Genomic DNA, 22,393 nt, shown 5'->3' with positions numbered 1-22,393 from the left:
AGAACAATGCTAGACTCAACCAACAGCAACAGACCAGAATGACACTCTGCCTTAATCACACATGAACTCTCTTGCCTTGGTGTTGGCATTGTTGCACTTAACGAAGTCTGCCTTGAGAGAACTCCATGCTAGATACACCCTGTAACTGGTCAGGAAACCAAAGACTGAAAAACAACTTTCATGAGTCAGTTTCATGGTCAAGGACTCGTCACGAAGTTAACAAACCTTATCACTAGTCACACTGATTGCATCATGACCATGAGTCTCCTGTTAGGGAACCAACAACAAACTACACTCTTCAGTGCATATGCTCCAACACTCCAGGCAAATCCTTCTGAAAAGGATAAATTCTATGCTGACCAGTGCAGACTTCTCAAGAGCATCTCAGTGAGTGACAAAATAATCATCCTCAGAGATTTCAATGCCAGACAAAGGCTGAGACTCAGAAGCCTGGAAAGCTGTTTTTGGGAAACATGGCGTGGGTGCCTGCTTCATGAATTTTGTGCAGGATTACAGCTCACCATCACAAACACCATATTCCAGCAGATAGAGAGCCTGAAAATGATCTGGATGCATCCTAGATGAAAACACTGGCACCTAATCCATTACATCAAAGTATGACAGAGGGACTTAAAAGACATTCTTCAAACCAGAGTGATGCCCAGTGCAGAGTGCCACACAAATCATCATCTTGTCTGATGCAAGCTCGACTTCCACTTCAAGCCCAGGCCCAGAAACAAGGAGGTACCCAAGAAGGTAGATCCAGATCAAAAACCTTTTGTGTGCAGATGTCAAGGCAGATTTTCAAGAGAGCCTGCAGTCTAGACTTGAAGAACCTAATTTTCCACCAGATCTACCTACGGAAGAGATGTAGAATCAGATCAAGGCTGCCATTCTGCAAACCTCAGAAGAAATCCTTGGATTCACCACTAAGAAAAACAAAGACTTGTTTAATGAAACCAAGAAATCCAAGAACTCCTTGCCAAAAAGAGATCAATGTACCAAGCCCACCTTGCTCAACCATCCTGTCCACAGAAGAAAGCAGCCTTCCGCCTTATTTGCAGCTCCCTCCAGTGCGGGCTCCAAGACATACAAAATGAATGGTGGACAAAGCTTGCAGAAAGAAAGAAGCCATCTGTACGCTGACATTGGTGACTACAAGGGGTTCTATGAAGTGCTGAAATCAGTGTATGATCTTTCCTTCCAAATACAGAGCCCTCTACAGAGTGCAGATGGCCAAGAGCTACTCACTGACAGGGAATCTATCCTGAACTGCTGGTCAGATCACTTGTACACCCTCTTCAGCACTAGACATACAGTCCAGGAGGCAGCTATTAATCGCATACCACAACAGCCACCTAAGATGGAACTCGATGAGGCACCCACACTGCAAGAGACTGTAAAAGTCATAGAACAGCTGAAGACTGGAAAGGCTGCAGGAAAAGATGGTATCCCACTAGAGATATGGAAGAGAAGAGGCCCAGCATTGCCCAATAAACTCCACAAGTTCTTCATTTGCTGCTGGGAGTGAGAGAAACTTCCACAAGACCTCCGAGATGCAGTCATCATCACCTTGTACAAAAACAAGGGGGAAAAGTCTGACTGCTCAAACTACTGGGGGATAACTCTACTCTCCATAAAAGGCAAAATCCTTGCTAGAGTGTTGCTGAACAGACTGGTGCCAACCATTGCAGATGAACATGCTCCAGAGAGTCACTGTGGCTTCAGAGAGAATAGGGGCACAAATGACATAATGTTCATACTGAGACAGATCCGGGAGAAATGTCGAGAACAAAACAAAGGACTGTTCATCACATTTGTGGACCTGACGAAGGCATTTGACATGGTGAGCAGAACTGGACTGTGGAAAATACTTGAAAAGCTCGGCTGTCCTCCAAAGTTCCTTACCATGGTCATCCAACTACATGAAGACCAGCTTGGTCAGGTTAGAAACAATAACAACATGTTACAGACCTTCCCCATTGTAAATGATATGAAAAAGATGATATTTTAGCCCCCAAACTGATCTCAATCTTCTTCAGCATGATGCTCCAGAAAGAAACAGAAGACCTTGATGATGAAGATGGCATCTATATCTGATTTGATACTGACAGCAACCTCTTCAACTTAAGGCAACTTCTGGCCCACACCAAGACCTTGGAAAAACTGATTAAAGAATTTCTCTTTGCAGATGTCGCCACCCTTGTTGCCCGCACAGAAGCTGCCTTACAGCATGTAACATCCTGCTCTGCAGAAGCTTGCCAGCTCTTTGGAAATGACGTAGGCTAAAAAAAAACCTGAGGTACTTTACCAGCCTGCTCACAAGGAAGAGTACCAGCCAACAAGCATCTTCGCTGACCAGACAGAGCTGAATGTAGTCCAACAGTTCACCTACCTGGGCTGTGTGATATCGTCTGATGCCAAGATCAACAAAGAAATAGACAACAGAGGGCCAAAGCAAACAGCGTGTTCGACAGACTCTATAAATGTGTGTGGTACAACGCCAGTCTCAAGAGAGATACAAAGATCAGTGTCTACAGAGCTGTCATACTGACCACCCTCCTATATGGTGTCGAATCTTGGGTCACCTACTGCCACCACCTCCGCCTCCTTGAATACTTTCATCAGCGCAGTCTCCCACTGGAGCGACTTCGTCACCAATACTGAAGTCCTCAAACAAGCAGGGATCACCAGCACTGAGGCCATGCTCATAAAGATACAGCTATGCTGGACAGGGCATGTGTCCAGGATGGAGGATCAGCACCTTCCAAAAAGATCGCACAGTATGGTGAGCTGTATACTGACCACTGTGATAGAGGGGCGCCTCGAAAGAGATATAAGATTCCTTGAAAAAGACCCTCATCACCAATGTCATCGATCAGCACCAATGGGCATCAAAGCTGCTGACCGTGAAAGCTGGCGATGTATAGTTCACCTGGCCACTGCAATGTTTGAACAAAACAGATGGGCCAGCATGGAGGGAAAATGATGGCAAAGAGAAAACCAGGAACTATCAGCAGCACCCACCACAACCCAGACATTCCCCTGTAGTTTCTGTGGACGGGCATGCCTGTCATGTATTGGGCTCATCAGCCTCAAATGCATGTGCTATAGACATAGACATCCTTCTTCCTAAATCTTTGCAAGCAAAGTCAAGCCAACTAATTCCATGGAAATGACAAATGTTAAGCAGCATAGATACTGCACATTTCCTCAGACAGTGATAAGTGTTACACAATATTAGGCATTTGTTACTTGCCTGGGATAGTACAAAATGTTATACAATGTTAGATATCTGATACTTCTATTACATAGTGACAAATGTCATACAGTGTTACACATCTGTTACTTTCCCTGAGATAGTCAAAATTTTAGACAACCCAAAATATCTAATATATAATACTCTCACCTATGAACACCACAGATGTTATACAGGCAAAGATATCAAATACTCTCACCTGTGAACACCACAAATGTTATACAGGCAAAGATATCAAATACTCTCACTGCTAACACCACAAATGTTATACAGGCAAAGATATCAAATACTCTCACCTGTGCACACAACAAATGTTATACAACACTAGGTACCTGATACTTCCCATGTATAGTTCTTAAGCTTTTTGTGATAGTGACCTATATTATATACCATGTATATCTTGCTTACAGTCCAGGCAAACTGCAAATTGCAGATATCCAGAGCTGCCATAGCATAATGTACCAGCAGATCGGTATCTATGCAGTTTTCTGGAAGCAATCATTTGAAAAAATAATATAGGTCCTTAGCTGTTGGCACATTATATATTGGCAGATCAAGATCTATATTAGACTTGACTAATAAGTGAGTATATATGGTAGGTGATGTTGAAAACTGCTGAATAACAATATACATCTTACACTTCTTCAAACATTGTGAATGTCAGACAGTGGCACATATCTGATACTTCCATTAGACAAAAATAAGGAGCTATGTCTTGCATGAGTCAGTGCCAACTCTTAAACAATATACAGTAAGACAAGTGATTTATGCCCTGATAGGGAACCATATATTGGTTTAGACCTTTGACATTTCCCCTGCGATACTGACAAATGTTACACATTTGATCTTTGACATTTACCTTGTGATAATCATAAATGTTACACATTTGACCTTTGACATTTCCCCTGTGATAGTGAAATATTTTACACATTAGACCAATGACATATTTCCTGTAAGAGTGACAAAATACTACAGATTAGACCTTTGACATTTCCTGTATTATTGTGAAAAATGTTACTCAAAATTGGACATTGTTTCAAGTTTAAGTAATGACAACATGAACATTATTTTTGATGGAACAAAGTTGCATAAATGTATTATTTAGCATGAAATCACTGAATTATTAGCTAAGTAAGGATAAAAAGTCTGGGAAAGGTGAACTTATTCAATTAAACACTGGCAGACTGAAGTTAAATTAAAGCATTATCTGAAATGGAAAATATCTATTTTCCTGTCCTTTTATCATGAACCTAATTAATGAGCACATCAATTTTTTCATGGAGCCAAGGTATTTAATGATGAACAGCTACATTCAATTTTGAGTTCTCAACAGCCAGGAACTAGCTTAAAAATCAAGTGAAATTAATCAACTAGCAACAATAGAATTAAACTGAAATAACTTCATGGCATCAATAACCATATTCGGCATGATTCTAAGACTTTATACTCATGACAGACCACCATACCATGTGTTTTCTGGAATGCTTTTTCCTCTAGTTGTGATTAACATATTTAAAGTAACTGTCAACATCAATATTGGCCTAAAAATAGATATTATTTTGCAGCTGCATATCAAATTAACAATTAGTTACAAGGTGATGAACAATACAATAAATAAAATTCTTAAAATATATTGTCAAACTTTGTTACATTAGCAGAAGATTTTCTCAGGTTGTACATGATCATAAAGTTTCTTCACTGAGTTCACATAAAAACTCTCACCAAGTGGAAATCTATAAACTCAACAAGAATGTATTCCATGGTTAGTGGACACTGGAACAGTATGTAGCAGACAAGGATGAAGACTGCTTCAATTACTTGACATGCGGATGATGTTGCTTGTCTTCAATATACACCATTGTTTTGAGATTATGAGGCATGATCCACCCATGGTATGCATCATTCTACCTCAGGACAGAAACCGTGGGGTAACGTAAGCTGTGGGCTGACAACATCATGTAGCTTCAAAACAGGATATATCATATATATTTGCTTATGAGTCAGATTCAAATGCATACAACACAGACCCAGATCGGCTGCCAGATATTCCATTAGATCTTAGTCCAAAGTCTGTAAATAGAACCAACAGCATAGACCCTGACCTTCTGGTGCATTATATGATGGCATTTCTGGATTTGTGTTGCTTACAGTTGAACTTGACTTATATGCGAGCATGTACAGTAATTATATATGTGTGGATAATGCTTCAATATTGTCAGTGGCCTTACCTGTAAGGAAAAAGATTTACTGGGATCAAATTCAATGAGAAGTACTGGGCGTCTGTAGTATCGACACATGGCGACACACTGATTGTACAATCTTCCACTGTTCAGGGAACCAATCAGATCACTGACACTTTTTCTCTCAACACAGATGTCAGGTGTAAGGATGTAATCTCCAACCTGGACACCAAGTATAGATGCTAAATAATATAAGTATTATGTAACAAAAGAACATTTTATGCTGCAATCTTATGTATTTAAATTTTATAACAATATACTTGTATTGAAAAAAATCTCTAACATTAAAAGCTGCATGCTGCATATGGAACTGGAGGTTTTTTTGAAGAAAAGCTCTCCAGCCCTTTCAAACAACTAACTTTTCATGCTGATGAAAAATAAATTATGACAAGAGTACCATTATTATACAGCTGCCCTCTATTTATAATAATTGGAATGTGTTTGCAGAAAACAATTTTCTTCTTTCAGTCATGGACCTTAACCTATGACCTTCTGACTCCAATCATTAGACTTCTTCCTTATTCCAACTGCAAGCCATCCACAAAATATGGCCCAAGTCTGCAAGTGTAAAACTAATGTTATTGTCTGGAAAACACCCTACAAATGTAAGCCATCCACTAAGTTTCTTAACTGGAGATGATCAAAAACTCAAGTTATTGTGTAGAAACCATGTGTCTTCTTCCAGCAAGTGACCCTGACCTTTGAGCTTTTCAACCAAAAATGAATAGAGTTCCTCCTTACCCCAAGTACAAGAAATCCACAAAGTTTAGTAAGTGTAGACAGTGAAGAACTCAAGTTACAGTCCAAAACAAAACTGGCAACAGATGGATGGACAGTTGAACCTCGTTATGTAGTATACTCTGCCTTATGGTGGGCATATACAAATTCTGTCTTTAGTAACAATCATATTAAGTTCTGTTAAAGAAAATATCTAGTAATACTTATTGTTTTTACTCTCAACTTACAAACAAATAAAAGTATGACTTCTATACTGTATATGGATTGTACCATGTTACCATATATATCTCCTTAAGCAACTGCCTACCCTTCTTTCCATTACTACCCTTTAAGGTAATGCCAGTAAAGTTTTGTAAATTATGTTTATCCATAATATTTACCTCATCACATTAACATTAGAAAATAAGTTTGGCTACCTGTCAAATCCAGCAATAATGGAAAGACAAATATTATGTCTTTCCTATCTATATACCATTTAGACAAAAGGAACAAATTCTTATGAATTACCTCCCAATACAAACATGAAATGGCTGCCAAGTTCTTTACCAGTTACAGCTAAGCAAATCATCAACGTGGATGCCTGCATTTATGGGAGATGTAAGAGGGTTTAACTGTAATTTGATTGGGTAAGTATTCTCGGGGAACATAATTTACTTTCACTGTTATAAATTCCACAATCACACTAAGATTAGAAGAATAAGATAGAGGAGGAGGCATGCAAGCTCTACCATCTGCATCCTTTTGAGGGAGGAAGGACTGAATTCCCTGCAAGAAGGATAAACCACTCTCCTAAATGAAGACTGCAGTTCTAATGGTTACGTAACACATCAACACTCAGAAAAGGAGGAACGAGTTGCTTTTTCTTACCCATCAAAAAGCTTCGGGTGAATCTAGCAAAAGCACTAAGCCCTGCCCATGAGGACATTGTACCAACCTCAAATGGGTCTAGCTGTTATCTGGGCTGCAGCAACTGGACCAATCTTTTACTAGATATCAGAGATAAAAACTTAAGAAGGTTGACTGCATGCAAATCAATGGGTTCTATTATATATCTGATTCAAATGCTGCTTTCAAATGTAAGACTTGTCCAAATAACTTTAGTCTCATCTAGGCTTATCTGATCTGTGATAATTCTGAGCGTAATAATCATGTTACACACTTCAACCACAATGCCAAGATTTAAGGGGTTATAGCAGCAGTAGATGAAACACCTACAAATGGGGTTGTTGAGCAGGTTGAATTTCGCTATCATTTCTGAAGGACACCCAAGTAATGCAGAGTGTTCACCCAAGACTTGTTCAATCTGAAAGGGGCAACTCAAAACACTTTGCAAATCTGGTCCCTGATTTTCTGTACGATTCTTTTGATCAGAACAGTTATGGAGGAATCACAGCTCTAACTCCCATCTCAACTGACTTCAAGATTGTCCACCACCCAAGCCTCTGGATCAAAAGGAGCAGCTAGAGAGTCAAAGGTTGTGATTCCAGCTCATCACAAAAAGACCTATCATCATCCATTCCTAAAGTGTGCTAACTTACTGGAAGATCAATAGGTGAAGGTACCAACTGATGTGCAATCTGGCCCTTTCTTGACAGACAATCAGCCAAAACATTCAAAACATTGTACATCTTTCATGAATATATCTGTCCTGAGCACCAGTGTTGAAACACACTCACCAAGAGACATACCCCCTGTTGGATGATTTGGTATCCCCTGTTTCAGGAGATAAGTGACCACTGTGGAATTATTCAACATTACCAGAACTATTGTTCCCCAAGTTGATCTCTCTAACAATGTAAGATTTTCATTATAGCCTTCATTTCTAAAATGTTTAAATGAAGTGTCTTCACCTCTGGGCTCCAGTTGCCACTTACTGTGGCAAAGTAAGACAAAAGGTGAGCTCCCAGCCAAGAGAACTGGTATATGTAGAAACCAAAATGTCCAGTTCTGACTTCTCCAGAGGAATGGTGAGCTCCCAGCCAAGTGAACTGGTGTCTGTAAAATCCAAAATGTTCATTCAAAAGAGCAGCAAAATCAAGATTTTCCAGCTGGCCACTGTGGTGGCCATACTAGACATCAGATCATTGTGATTTTTGTTTAGGATCTACTAGACATGATTAGCAAAAACCTCATGCTGATATGACCATCTACATAGAAGGAGAAGCCACAGCAAGATTTTCGTGATGGCCTCTGTGGTGATCATAGTGGACATAAGATCACTACCATTTTCATTTGGAACCAACAAGACATAATAAGAAATCTTGTAGTAAAATCCCCATGTTGATATGACCATCCATTCAGGAAGATTGTGATAACAAGATTTCCATTACAGTTGCCGTTGTGACCATATTGGATGTCAGATTGGCACTATTTCATTTTGTAGCAAGTAGAAATCATATGAAGTCTTTTAACGAAAACCCCATATGACCATCCATTCAAAATGAATAGTGATAAGATTTTCCAAATGGCCAATATGGCAGCCAATTTGGATGTCCAAGCATCACCATTTTCGTTTAGGACCAACTTTGGGAAATGGATTGCTGCAGGTACAAATTTTGAAAAAGGGAAGGGACTGGATAGACAATATTTAAAGCTTCTCAAAGACTTAGATCACCCATTGTGGAAAAAGGATAATCCAAGCTTGATGAAAATGAAAAGCCTGGCACCAACAAGGAAATTTTTGATGGGCTGTTTCTAGTTAGTAGTCATTGTGGGAGGCTCTGGGAAAGAGAAACTTTGAGTGGGATACTTCTGCCTCTAATTATCTCTCCATTGTGGCAGAAGAATGCCAAGGTCAAAAAGGTGGTGGACAGGATAAGGAGAACTGGAGAAGCCACTCATTTGTATCTGCTCTATATGACTCCTGAACAACAACAGAATGTCAAATAGCAAAAGGCCAAAGAGTACTGTGGTTCTGTGGCTTTAAATATGATGAATGCCTCATCATACTAAACTGAGATCAGAAGAAATTGTAAAGGTGCTGGCCATGAAATGTAGCAATGATGCATTTATCAATTTGTCTATGTGGGTGGTCAATACCTTTCCCATTTGTTCAGCCAGACAACAAATCACCAATGTCATCAAGTCCAGCACTGATAGCATCACCATCACATTCCTGAAATGCTTTGAAGGTGTACTGAACACTTGATCATGAATCATGTAGAACAGTCAAGCAGAAATCTGAACTGCTACTATCTTCTTATTGACCCTTGGTACAAACAGTAGATGGGTGAGTGTGTTTGGTACCAGTGTGTGGAATAAGAAAAATAGTCTCAGAATTACCATAGTCCCACATTTTGTCTGAGAGATGACTAGAGAACTTGACAATTTTTGGCAGATTGTGGGAGGAGGTAAAAGGACAGACATTCTTCATCATCTTCAACTTCTACTGTGGTCTTCAAACTGTAATTCTAGTCCTAGTTTCTATTATTTCTTAATATGATAAAATATAAATTTTGTAGATTAAATTTCCTTGATACTCCTAAAACACCAACCAGCCAGATGGAATGACTACTCATTTTTTTTTTGTGTCAGTCCACCATGAAACTGTAGGATCATTTTGTAGCCTCAACTTGTTGAGTATATGACATTCCAGCTAGAATCAGAGCAGCAGGCAATTTTGTGTGCTAAGACCAAGTTCTCTCTAACCAAGCATTTCTAACCAAGAATTTCTTGCACCTTTTCTTTATATTCTGAGAAGACAATATGATCAAAAAATGGGAAATATCAACCATGAAATTTGCAAAACTAAACTACAACTCCCATAAAAACACAAATGAGACTATTCAACCAATGCCTGCAATACAAAATACTGCCTGAATGTATTGCTTACCAATACTGTGTGCTTCTGACCAGATCAGAAAAAAAAAGTATACAAACTTTGAAGAAAAAAATGAAAATATATCCACTGAAAATCACAAAAAGGTTACAGTTGGATTTAAATATTATGGGATATTGTGAATGGGCTCATTTGGAGCAACTATTTTTATACTAGTATGTGGCCTATAAATGAATACATGGATTTATCATATAAATTAATTTCCAATGTCAAGTATTATTTATTTCTATGGATTTTATGATACAAACATGGACAAAATGTAATTTGTCAATTTATTTGTGACATATTCCACTCAATAATATAACTTATTTTACACTTGTCTCATCTTGTCTCATCTCATCTCTTCTTATAAATCCAGTGTGTCTTGTTTATTTTTCGAAAGTGCAACTCTGAGTCAAGGATGATGACACCCCTTCCGATGGATCTGATGTGCAAAATACACCCCAACTTAAGGGGCGGAAACTTAATGTCAAGTGAACATATAATCAAGTTAATACAGTATAATTAATCAAATTACACTGAAAAAGGTTTGAAAGTTTCTCAAAATTTAAAGATAAAAATGTAATCTGTTAACTTTATATAAGTTCTCAGTCTTAATTAAACCAACCTCCAGTGTGACTGGCTCAATCTCTATTCCTCTACGATGAATAAGAGATGGCAGTTCGCTGCGGAACTCTCTCATGTCAACAATCACCTAGATAGATGAAATAAATGTATTTTGTTACTTTGAATGAAGTGTTTAAGTTCCTGTACGAACATAATTAACATAGCATTTACCAAAAATAATAAGTGTACATGATGGTATTTGTCCTCTTTAGGTTGCTTTTTAAAAGCCAAAACTTCCAGAAACGTTCTACCTACAAGATCTAAAAATGTACAATGGATTAAAAAAGGATAAATAAAATAAATTGTTTTTCACTAGATCTGAAGCAAATTGGTCACAAAACAGGTCTTTGTAATAAATTGCATAGTTTTCTTAACATTATCTGTGAACATGATGTAATAGTATATTTAAGTGATTTCAACTTTCAATTATCCATATTTCCTGTCAATATACATAAACTACTGTATATCTGTAAAACATTAGAACTAGAATTTACACTATGCCCTATGTACCAATTCATATTCCAGCCAGGATTGAAAACATTTTCAATCTATATTTAGCATTGAATTTTGAAAGGGAATTTTTATAAGAAAAACTTGAATATTTTCAAATCTAACATGCTAATAGGCAGGTTGTGTGTATTGAATAGGTCAATGGTTACTCACTAGATTTATAATAATGCATCCTTCATAATACCAGCATAATTTTTTGATATTGATTATTCTCCTGTAAATAAATATTTTTTCTGCTCATTGATAACTGGTTTGAAGCAAATATTTACAAAATCAGATCACCTTTTGTTGCTTTGGTGCATCAGCAGCACCTCCTCCTTTCCTGGTATTGACTGTAGCATTAGCTGGGGTTGTGTCCCTTGAAAGATAAGGATCCACTTCTGTTTTACCTTCTCTTTCTTCTGGAATAACCATTGTCTACAAATCAAATGAAAAGATCTTTTGATTCTGGAAGAAATGAACAAATCTTTCTTCATTTAATGATCAAGTACTCATTATCAATAATTTATCTTGGCTATAGGGGCATCCTAATTCCAATCAATATTTTGGTCACCATACATTTTGGAACTTTCAAATCAACCTATAATTCTTTTAAGAGGCTGTCATATTGCAGACATCAAGTGTGAACATTTCCTTTCATTTGAATGGTGCCAATTGACCAATTCTTATAGCAAATTATACTTTTTACAACAAATGATCTTGGCATGCATACAAATGTAGGAGCTGTAAAAGCAATATTTAGAATTTAAAAGGTCTGAATCAAACAAGAAATAAAAAATTAAGGTATAATTATGTAGATCATGATGTTTATTCTGCTGAAGAGCAGAGATTCCTGGATGATGAACAATCGGTTTGAGTGGATTTGGAGTTTGGCAGTATTTTCTTAATGAATTCAAAGGAAGACACATTTAGCTACATAAAATATAGACATGGATACATATATACAGAGGGGGAGAGGGAGGGAGAGAGAGAGAGAGTTATATGAAATATAGAGACATGGAGATATATAGCGTTATATGAAATATAGAGACTTGGAGATATATAGCGTTATATGAAATATAGAGACTTGGAGATATATAGAGTTATATGTAAATATCTTTACTAAATATGGTACAGTTCTTTGAGTCTTAGTTTATTTGAGGTTTTAAGGTTGCAGTCATGAGAAGATTTTATGCTGGGACTAAGTCATTGGAATGATGCTGCATATTAAATTAACTGATGTTAGAGTGATCAAAGTTTTACAGCATTATCTCTCAATGAAGTACTAGTCTAAAAATTACAAATAAATGTGATTCATGATGCCGTCTGTTAAGAAATATGAAGCAGAGTCTAATAAGTTGATATATGGCTTCACATGTAACATAAGCTTTAATACAGCATGCTTTTTACATTTTTGTTTATATGGTATGTTAAAAGAGTCAAAATGGGGGTGCTAGTCATTCAATAAATAGTAAAATACTGCTTTATATACTGTAGAGGCTCACAATGAATTAAATGCCAGTATTTGTTATCTGTTTAGAACTTGTGCTAAAGTTGGCTTATTTCCAGGAGCAGTGCCAGCTTTCAGTGTACTAGTTTTAGCAGCTTGTTTCTTGGAGAGATGACTCATCAAGAAAGTAATGTTTCCTGTATACTGATAAATTAATTTACAGTGTGCGAATAGATTTGTCCATTTTGTTTATTCTTCAATCCATTTTTCTAAAGCAAAATGTTTCCAAATGTAACTTTTTTCTTTCCAAGGAAAAATGTATAATTCTTCATTGGCCATGACAAACTGACATAAATGAGTACTAACCATTTGGCTGATACATACTCCCTGTAACTGTCTATTTCTTCCTGTTTGACTGTTGATACACAACACAATGCAGTCAACAAGTTTGACTAAAAGAATTTATTTTGGAAATGTCATTGATGTACCAGATTCTGCTGATGTATGTATACTGCACAGGGTGGTTGTAAACAAGCTAAATCTGCTGGAAAAATCCAAGGCATTCCAAAATTTGACATCTGACTGGTGTTGTGCTCCTACCGCACTTTTCTGCCAGGACAATGATTGTGTTCTAGGATTAATGTTTTTATAAAGGTTTGTTTTTAAAAAGGTTTGTTTTTATAAAGGTTTGTTTTTAAAAAGGTTTGTTTTTAAAATGAAAATTCATGAAAGGGAAAAGTTTGAACTGGAATTATGAAATTTTTAATTGAAACTCGCCTGTCAGGCAAGAAATTGAGCCAAAACCAAATGAATGAGAACTGCAAGACTAGCCCTTATTTTTTCCTCTCATTTTTACAGTATTTTTCCAGGGAAATAAATTATTTGTTAAATTTTTCAAAGCTTGTTGTTTTCACTCTTTCTTGTGTTACTGTTTATTCAAGTCTAATCATGTAACATAAGAATATTACACAGTAATCATACAAATGAGTTTAAAGACAACCCTAAAACCTGCAAGAATTTGCTCTGGAGTCTTATGTAGCAGGAGTTGACGATAAAATGGTTTCTCTAATCTTATTAATAATGATAATAATAACAGTAGCTGATGCACAATATTTGTAAAAAAATATAATTTGATATTTGACTCTCCATTCAGAGGACACCTGTTTTAAGAGGCCAGTTTGGTTTTTCCCATAGGTAGCTGCCAAAGACATGTTTAACATATATTCTAATTGACTTTGTTACATATTGTAATACACACAGATTTCTCCTTGATGAGGTATTCAAAAGCTTCCTTCTCCTTACGCAGGGTGGTCAGGTACTTCTGCTCCTCAACTGAACCTGTGTACATAAGGAAGTAGACCCTCAGTGGTTGACCAGGGTTGCTGGCACGGTATACCTGAAACATGGTACATGACAGGACTTCTGAGTAGCAAGTCCGTGTTTATGCATTTATCTTCACTAACAAGAATTATTTCTTATCACAAAACAGTCATCATCATTCCTACATGTGTGGGCCTAATAAGTCAAATCAACACGATTTTTAGAATATAAAGAAAAGAGCCAAATTAGCAAAACGGAATTTCAAAAATACATGTAAATTTAAACATTAGATAGCATAGAATGAAAAGCAGTACATAACTCGAAAGCATAAAGAAATCATCACAACTGTCTTCATATAGTAAAACAAACAACATCAGTACTCACTGAAGTAGTGTAATCAGAGTCCCAGTTTCTTTATAAATATGCCAGCATCACAGTACCATGTATACTAACTTATTTCCGGTCTAAATGTAAAGAACCAAGACCCTGATCTTTTGTTGCATAATGTGCTGGCAGACCAGAGTCTATGCTGTTTTTTCTCCTGATTAGTCCCAACAAAATGCATAGATCCATACATGCCAGCACATTATGCAATTGCACATCTGGATCTGTGCCGTTTGCAGCTGGATTCGATTTATGAGCAAGTATAGACAGTACAACTTATTGACAGAAATGATTACAAACACATCTCCACTATCCTCAGTAAATGTATGTATTACGTCACCTGAACTCTGTTACCAATAGTATTTATAAAAGGCATCGCTTTTCTCCACTTTCTTCAGTAAATGTGCATATATCACCTGAACTTTGATACCATTATGACTCATAAAAGACATCACTTATATCGACTGAAGCATTTAAGGTGAAATATTGTTTCATTCCCCTTTCCAACTCCCTTATTTGATTTGGGACAGGGTCAGTAAATACAGACACATTCTTCATTAAATTACAGTTTTATGGTCTGCAATAACATTTAGGCCTAGAACTAAAGATTTTAAAAGAAAAAACTGACTCGCTGTTAAGAAAAAATAACCACATTTAAAAGCTCCTCAATAACATCAAAACACTAATAAACTGGCAATTTTATTTCATCCTGAATTGAAAGCTGATGGAACAGATTTAAGATAATACCAGATCTGAAACAAGATTAACAAAAATGGCATACAAGAACAGTAGGGACAAACAGAAATAAAAAAATGCATTTACTGTCTTGTGTTTCTAAAGCCAAGAAGAACAAGAAACTTGTTGATAAATTTACATCTAAATGTCATTTACCAAACTGCCAGCCATCTTAGCCAATATGTTTCTTCTCACTACTCATGCCAGAATTTCAGTCTTCTAGATTTTATAAGTTCTGACAACAGCATTCAATGAGAACTTTTGCTGATGAAGTGTATTTCAGAACTGAGTTTGACATCTATGTCTTCTTTATAGTGTAATAATATAAAGTCATACAAATTGTTTGTCACACTCTGGAATAACAATTAGCAATGCCAATTAGCACTGACATAAAACTACATAACAGATTAATGTGAAACCCCTAACGTTATGTGATAAACTAAATGTCAAACTTGTTTTAATTTCATGTGAATTGTATGAAAACATGTTAAAAATACAATATGATACTCAGGACTTCGATAAATTTCATATAAAATATACTTATATATAATGAACATTAACTAACTTTCACAAGAGAGAAAAGCTGGCTTAACCCATGAGATTTTTAGATACAAATATCAGACAATGATGAAAAAGCTAGGTAAATCAATGAGATTATGAGATAAAAATATCAAACAGTGAGGAAAAGGGTCAGTACACTGTCAAGATAATGGCTGTAGGTCCCACCAGGTTAAAAATTGAGCCTTTTGGATGAAAGGTTTTTCAAGTAAAAGCAATATAATGATTTCTCTGCCCTACATCCAACAGTTTGGACGATGTCAGTTGTGGAGCAGTTGAGCTCAAATGCTAAGTGACAACCATCCTAACCTTGTGAATCTATATATGTTAGAATTCATCAAGTCTTTGGTTAGTTCCTTGCAGGCTGAGCTGATAACCGAATATATCCAGGATCAAAGAACCTGAGCAGAAATATCATCCCTTTCTTCTTTGAGTGGTAGGAACAAAAGAAATCGCCCTCTTCTAATGGGTTCAGTTAGCTTAAGTTGTCACTTCAGAGCCCTGATGGGGGTCTTGTAGATGCCTTCAGGACAAAGGGTGAAAAGAAGACAGTGCTTTCAAGGCACAGAACTAATTCCCAATGACTGGGAACCTGTTCCTGGCAATGAAAGCAGGCGCCATCATGAACAAAACTGAGCCATCATGGCAGAACTGTAACTTGTTTAGGTTGACAAACATGGCATGTATTTCTGATTCTTCCTGCTGTAGTTAGAATCACTAATTAGTAGGTTTTGCACAAGATGTGAGTCATGGTAGATGGTGACTGGAACATGTTTCATTCAACCACATCAAAACCTACAGAAGATTCCATTTTGCTCAAAGGGTCAAAGACATTGGCTGAGACAAGTCAAAATTTGCAAGAAAGAAAGAAGTCATAGGAACTAACTTGTTCAACTCAAAAAGCCAAAGGAAGAAATTTGCTATCTGTGGTAATGGTAATGAGCCTTTAAAGGGAGAGATTTTTTTTTGTTCACACCATTTTAAGAAAACTCTCCATTTCCCCCCACAGCAATTCTGTCTAACACATTCTGAGAAATGCTGATTTCTAAGGGCAGGCTTGATATGAACAACCATGTGTGCGGGTTTACCATCTTTTGGACGATGACAGAATCTACCCGGGAATCTCTGCTGCAAAAGTAGTTCATTATTTTTCCCACTTCAGAGGAGCAATCAGGATTAGATGCCACTCTATATACAGGACTGTGGAAATCAAAGGGGTCTAGGGAAATGCTTATAAATTGAAATGTTCCAATTAAACGACAAAGCAAATTTTAAAGTAAATCATGTTTCTCTGAGAATACTTACCAGATCATATTAACATTAGGACAAGAAGTTTCCTACCTCCCCCATCCAGCTTTCCTGAATAGAGACAAAATTTTTGTCTTTTCTGTCTATGTACAACACAGACAAGGGAATAACTCTTACCAATTACCTCCCTTTGGCTACCACTAGATATAGCCAATTTTAAGTTTCTGTTATGTCTTGGATTGAAACATTACATTTGGAAGTGAGTCACACAGAGATTGCTCTAAGTTCATAAGTCAAATTTTTTATGAGACAAATCTAATTTCTGTTATACTTCAGAGTATGTTGAAGAAATAGCCCACTTTAGCCATAAACAAAGGGATTGCAGGGTGATATCCTCTTTCCTAGTATACACCTGGAAAGAAAGAGACGTTTTCTTGTACCACATATATTCTCTGTGCACTTCAGGCAATGCTTGAGTATGCAGTCAGGGTTTTACATGGTTGCTTTCCTCAAGATATCCATTGAATAAAGGGAGCATATGATGATTCTTTGATTATCCAATGACATCAGCCTATTCTGGGCTAAAATGCCTGCTTGCCTTATAATGACCATAAAACCATCTGATCTGAGCTGGAGATAGTTTGGATCCATTAGGACACCAGCTGGTAAGCACAAATGTGGATGGCCAAAGACAACATGGCAAAAGACAGTGATGACCAAGCTGGAATAGATAGGCTTTCCTAGGGCAAGGCACAAGTCATTGTTCAAGACCGAAGTAGATGGCAGAAGATAACTGTAGCCTTATGTCCCAGATGGGATGAAGAGGACTAACTAAGTAACTAACATTAGAAGGACATGTAACTTGCTCTCCATGCATGTCAAAGCTAAGGCTATCAGAAAGCATCTCTTGTATGATAGAAGCTTCTGTAAAGTTCTAGCTAAAGGTATGAAATGATTTGAATTAAGCCAAGTCAAAACCCATGAGGGATTCCATTTTGGAAACAGACTGAGTGATTTTGGTCTAATTTAAAATTGTCTAATAGATCTTTATCAAGACCAATATGCTATGATATCTGAAAGTGTTCGAAATTATGGAGTAGTAGCCTTTTATAGTATTTGGGGCTTATCTTTTCTCCTTAAATATTCAGAGAAGGATATCAGCTAGCTGTGGATTCTGTTATGTATATTTAACTGTTTGTTTGTTAGTTTTTTTTAAAAATGTTATTTCATTACATGTTATTGTAATGTAACATTGTATGCTGGACTTGACCTTGTCCAGAATTGAGTTCATTTTTGCTTGACCTGATCGACTTTTTTATTTTATTTTGTGTAAACAACACACACATAGCTAAATTTTTCCCTCTTTGTATCGGCTTAATATCAGGATAATTATTAACAGAAGAAGTAAATATGTTTATCTTGGTCAAATTTTTTGGAATTTTCTGAGTGTAATCTAAGTTATGGTTTTGATTTTGTAAACATCAGGATCATTCTAGGTTATTTTCCATTAGGTAATGGGTAGCTTTAGTACACGCTAATTATGACCTGAGGTCAAGTAAAGAACTATACAATCTTGTAATTATAATGACTTGGTCATTCATGCTTTAACATTGGGATGAATTTTTTTCTTCAAATTATTAAATTCAAGTGATTATATTCTCTGGAAATAAAAAATTGTGTTTTGTAAAATTCTTGGATAGTGACATTCACTGGAATTTATAATGAATTCAAACCTGCAATTCAACAAAAGCCTGTCGACACATCAACACTCTATAAGCTATAACAGACATGTCATCGCCTTCAGTTTTTGGATTTCTTTGGGACTTGTACTGAACACGTTGTCTTGTGTCTTGAGTACTGGGGATCTCAAGGGTTTATACCAAACTGTAATTCCTTCTGAGGAAAGGCAGTATAGTGCAAACACTGTGCAAAGTTGCTTGATTAATCGATTCTGTGGAACCAGGAGATAACTGATTCATAATCTATGGTTCCTAATGAAAAACTAGAGCTTCATTCTAACACTTCCAAATACATAGGAGGGTCAAAAACTAGTATGACTACATCAACTTAAGTTCCCTGCTAGCAAGAAAGCACATGAAGGCAGATGCTGCATGAACACATATAGAGTTTGCCAAGAAGGAAGTAGATTATACACAAACTACAAGCACTTCTTAAAGAAAAGGAAAAATTGTCAAAGACTACAATGGTATGTCAGAAGGCAGATCTAGAGGCAGATTGGAGGCTTCTTGAACACCTGCCTTCTATCCTGATAATGAACGAGTTGATTATGCTCTATCTGCAGTTCGACCACAGTAATATGGTGTATCACTTTGGAGATTATTCCTTTCCATTTCAAGAAAGACTTGCTCCTTTCACGTATTTCTAGCTACAATGATCGACCAGAATTTTATGCAGTTTGGAAGGCCTGTTTTCTCAATATCATGAGTGAATTACACGTCACTGCAAATGAAGAAATAGACCTATTAGTAAAGTGGTTATGTCCTGAATCTTCAAAACATGTACTTAGCATTGAACATGAACAACCCACCTTGAGGACTGCAAAGAATCTGTAGGCATCTGGATGAGAGGTAGGGTTGTCCAGAAATAGTTGAAACTGCTTTAAAAAACAAATTGGCTATCTTTCCAAAACTGACTAATAAGGACAATAAGAGACTTTATGAACTGTCAGATATTCTTTCCTAAATTGAGACTGCCAAGGAAAACACAAAATACCAATCACTTTTGGCCTATTATGACTTGTCTTCTGGTGTACTTCCCATAGTGAAGAAACTTCCTTATGGAATACATGAGAAGTGGACTACACAAACCCTGAATTACAAGAAATACCATGATGTTCCTTTCCACACCATTTTCCTTCTTTGCAGACTTCATCCACGAAATCAGCAAGATGAAGAATGACCCTGGATTCTCACAAAAGGCTACCACCAGCACGCCTACTACAAGGAAGAAAACCTCTCCTAGGAATACCACTAACAGACACCTTGAAGTGAAGAAAACACAGGTGTCATGACTTTCAGATGTGAATGATGTTGAACCAGAAAAAAATTTACCCTTGAACAAGACAAGCCACTCTCTGACCAAGTGCAGAGGTTCAAGACCAGACCTTTAGAACAGTGCTGGCCAACCTTTTTGACACCATGGGCCACTGAAAAATGTTTTTCTTGAAGCCGAGGGCCACAGCAGAAAACTGAAAAGCAATGACTATATAGCTGCTAGAGCTCTGGCAGGCCATTTAAAATCAGCCTGCAGGCCACGGGTTCGATAGCACTGTTTTAGAAGAATGTAAGAAACTTCTGAAAGAGAATGGCATATGTTTTAGGTGTTATGAATCAACTAAGCATTTACTGCGTACATACAAGAAGGTAATATAGTGCACAGACTGTGGCAGTGATCGTCATCCAGTAGCCTTGCATGTCAACACAGTTGTAGCAGAGAGACCTATATCTCAATCTCCTGCAATAGCTCATGGTAGGGAGAAGAAGGCGGTTCCAGATTCTTCATCCGTAGAAGTAACATCAAAGAGTACTCAAATTTGCAACAAGGAATTTATTGGTAAATCTTGTGCTGAAACGATTCTTGTCAGGGCAGGGTTCATACTGAACTATGAATGATAAATTCAAAGACTTTTCCCAAACTTTCAAAGACCACAAACAGAGATTTCCAAGACCTATTTTTGCTAACATTGTGTATACAGGTTATATGAGAAAACAACGAATGCCAAATACTACAATATTGTTTACTGATTAAAGTCAAACTATAATTAATTTCCTAAATTAGCATTATAATGATCTGGAAGATAGGTTAACATTTGTTATTTTTTCAGAAATATGTAACATACATGTCAGATTTAATACAAAATAAATTGTTCTCTTAACAGACATCAGCACTGCTTTAAATGCATTATTATATTTGCTTTTTTTTCTCTTCAATCATTTTGGAAAGAGATGCCACCACTGTCATCTTTTCCTCTGCTCTTCTCCTAAGAGCATTTGACTCTGTGACAAGCACAATGAGTCCTTTTAACTCCGCCTCTTCTGCTTTCTGTACAGAGGAAGCATGTAGGCTGGCAATGTCAGCTTCAAGACGCAGCTTTTTGGCTTTAAGTTCTTCCACTTCATCCAAGGCTAACTCCCATTTCTTTCCTTTTTGGTTTTTCTTCTTATCCTTCTCCTCTGCTTTCTTCTTATCCAGATAGGCATGGTACTTATGTCCTGCAGAGGAGGCATATGTCATCATTTCACTGCTAATGATGATTTCCAAAGGTCCACCTGCTTTTCTCATTGTCTTTGAGCTCTGAGGCATTCTCTGCTGAGGTTCTCAACAGATACCTGTTTGTTGACAAAAAATCCTCTCTCCACTGTTGCCTGCCCATGTGACAACAACAACATTTTCTGGAGAACATTCCAAAGTTCAACATATTCCTTTCTTTTAGAAAGGACAGAATAAAACACTTCATCAAGGCTGTCATCTGTTCTATTGAAGCATTTCAAGGGATGATTGTCCGATTGAATAACTTCATCCATTAATTTTCCGAATTTTAATGAATCTAAATGAAAACAAATAACTTCATGATGTATGAAAGTAAATTTTAATTCGGTTTTACATACTAGTAAGAAACGCTATTAAGACACAAATTACAATTTAAAAAATGGCTTCTGAAAAAGTGAAATAAAATATAGGGGTACAAACAAACGGGGATGTATAGTCAGACTATAGATACACAAATCAATTTCGGCAATGTGATTTTTAAAAAAAAAATTTTTATACCACTGGGGAAAAAGGTCGAGGGTCGGCAATGAGCAACGGGTACATTCCATCAACTGGAAACACATTTTTTCATTCCTTTTTTTTTATTTACCTAATCAAATGATTTGACTTCGTACAGTTAAAGCTTCACAGCACACGTTAATGCCATTTTTGTTTTTACTTGCAATTCAAGAACAACAACTCTTGCTTAACTCTACTATAGTGTACGCATGTGCACTTTGAAACTGTTTATCTGTGAATTGAATTTATTACAATGGATGTTTCTATATTAAACCAAGGAACATTATTATGTAGAACAAAATTTTCGAAAATGATTTTTGTCCCTCAAACGTGTTAAATAAACCGATGGTATAAGTAAATTTAAACGGGCCCTCTTTTGCCATATCTCCCAAATCATCAAACTAAACAATATCTTATTTTATACCTGAAAAGTAATGAGTTACCATTATTTTGCCCAAAACTACCAATAGCTTATACTTCTGCATCTTTGTTCAACTAAATGAACAGTATGTAGTTACTAATTTGCAACTTACCTTTGGCATGACTTGTAAGGGCTCCTTCTCCCATTGAAGCCAAGTTGATCGTCTTTTTACACAATGTACAAAATGCCTTTCGTTTAAATGATTTATCCTTTTGCAGCCATTCCTTGTATTTCTCTTGTTCAAGCCAGATATCGTTGAAAGAGCAAAGACCTGGCATTTTTAAACACTGAAGATGTAAATCGACTGAACAAATTTTGA

The 22,393-nt window shown here is 36.7% G+C and overlaps 1 protein-coding gene across 3 annotated transcripts in view; it reads right to left on the bottom strand.

Moving 5' to 3' along the window:
- LOC149807197 (DNA repair endonuclease XPF-like) overlaps nt 1-22,393 on the bottom strand; it is a 93,158-nt gene that overhangs the window by 9,787 nt on the left and 60,978 nt on the right. For all 3 annotated transcript variants that reach the window (XM_089963448.1, XM_089963440.1, XM_089963456.1), the window contains exons 17-20: nt 13,879-14,016; nt 11,474-11,608; nt 10,683-10,769; nt 5,488-5,661 (exon numbers count right to left, since the gene is read on the bottom strand). In XM_089963448.1, coding sequence (XP_089819574.1) covers nt 5,488-5,661; nt 10,683-10,769; nt 11,474-11,608; nt 13,879-14,016 — 534 coding nt within the window. The remainder of the gene's footprint in view (nt 1-5,487; nt 5,662-10,682; nt 10,770-11,473; nt 11,609-13,878; nt 14,017-22,393) is intronic.

This window comes from Sinohyriopsis cumingii, chromosome 1 (genome assembly GCF_028554795.1).
Source record: "Sinohyriopsis cumingii isolate HCF-2022 chromosome 1, ASM2855479v2, whole genome shotgun sequence".
NCBI classification, from domain to species: domain Eukaryota; kingdom Metazoa; phylum Mollusca; class Bivalvia; order Unionida; family Unionidae; genus Sinohyriopsis; species Sinohyriopsis cumingii.
The sequence above is the reverse complement of the archived record's forward strand: the minus strand, read 5'-3'. Positions and strand labels throughout refer to the sequence as shown.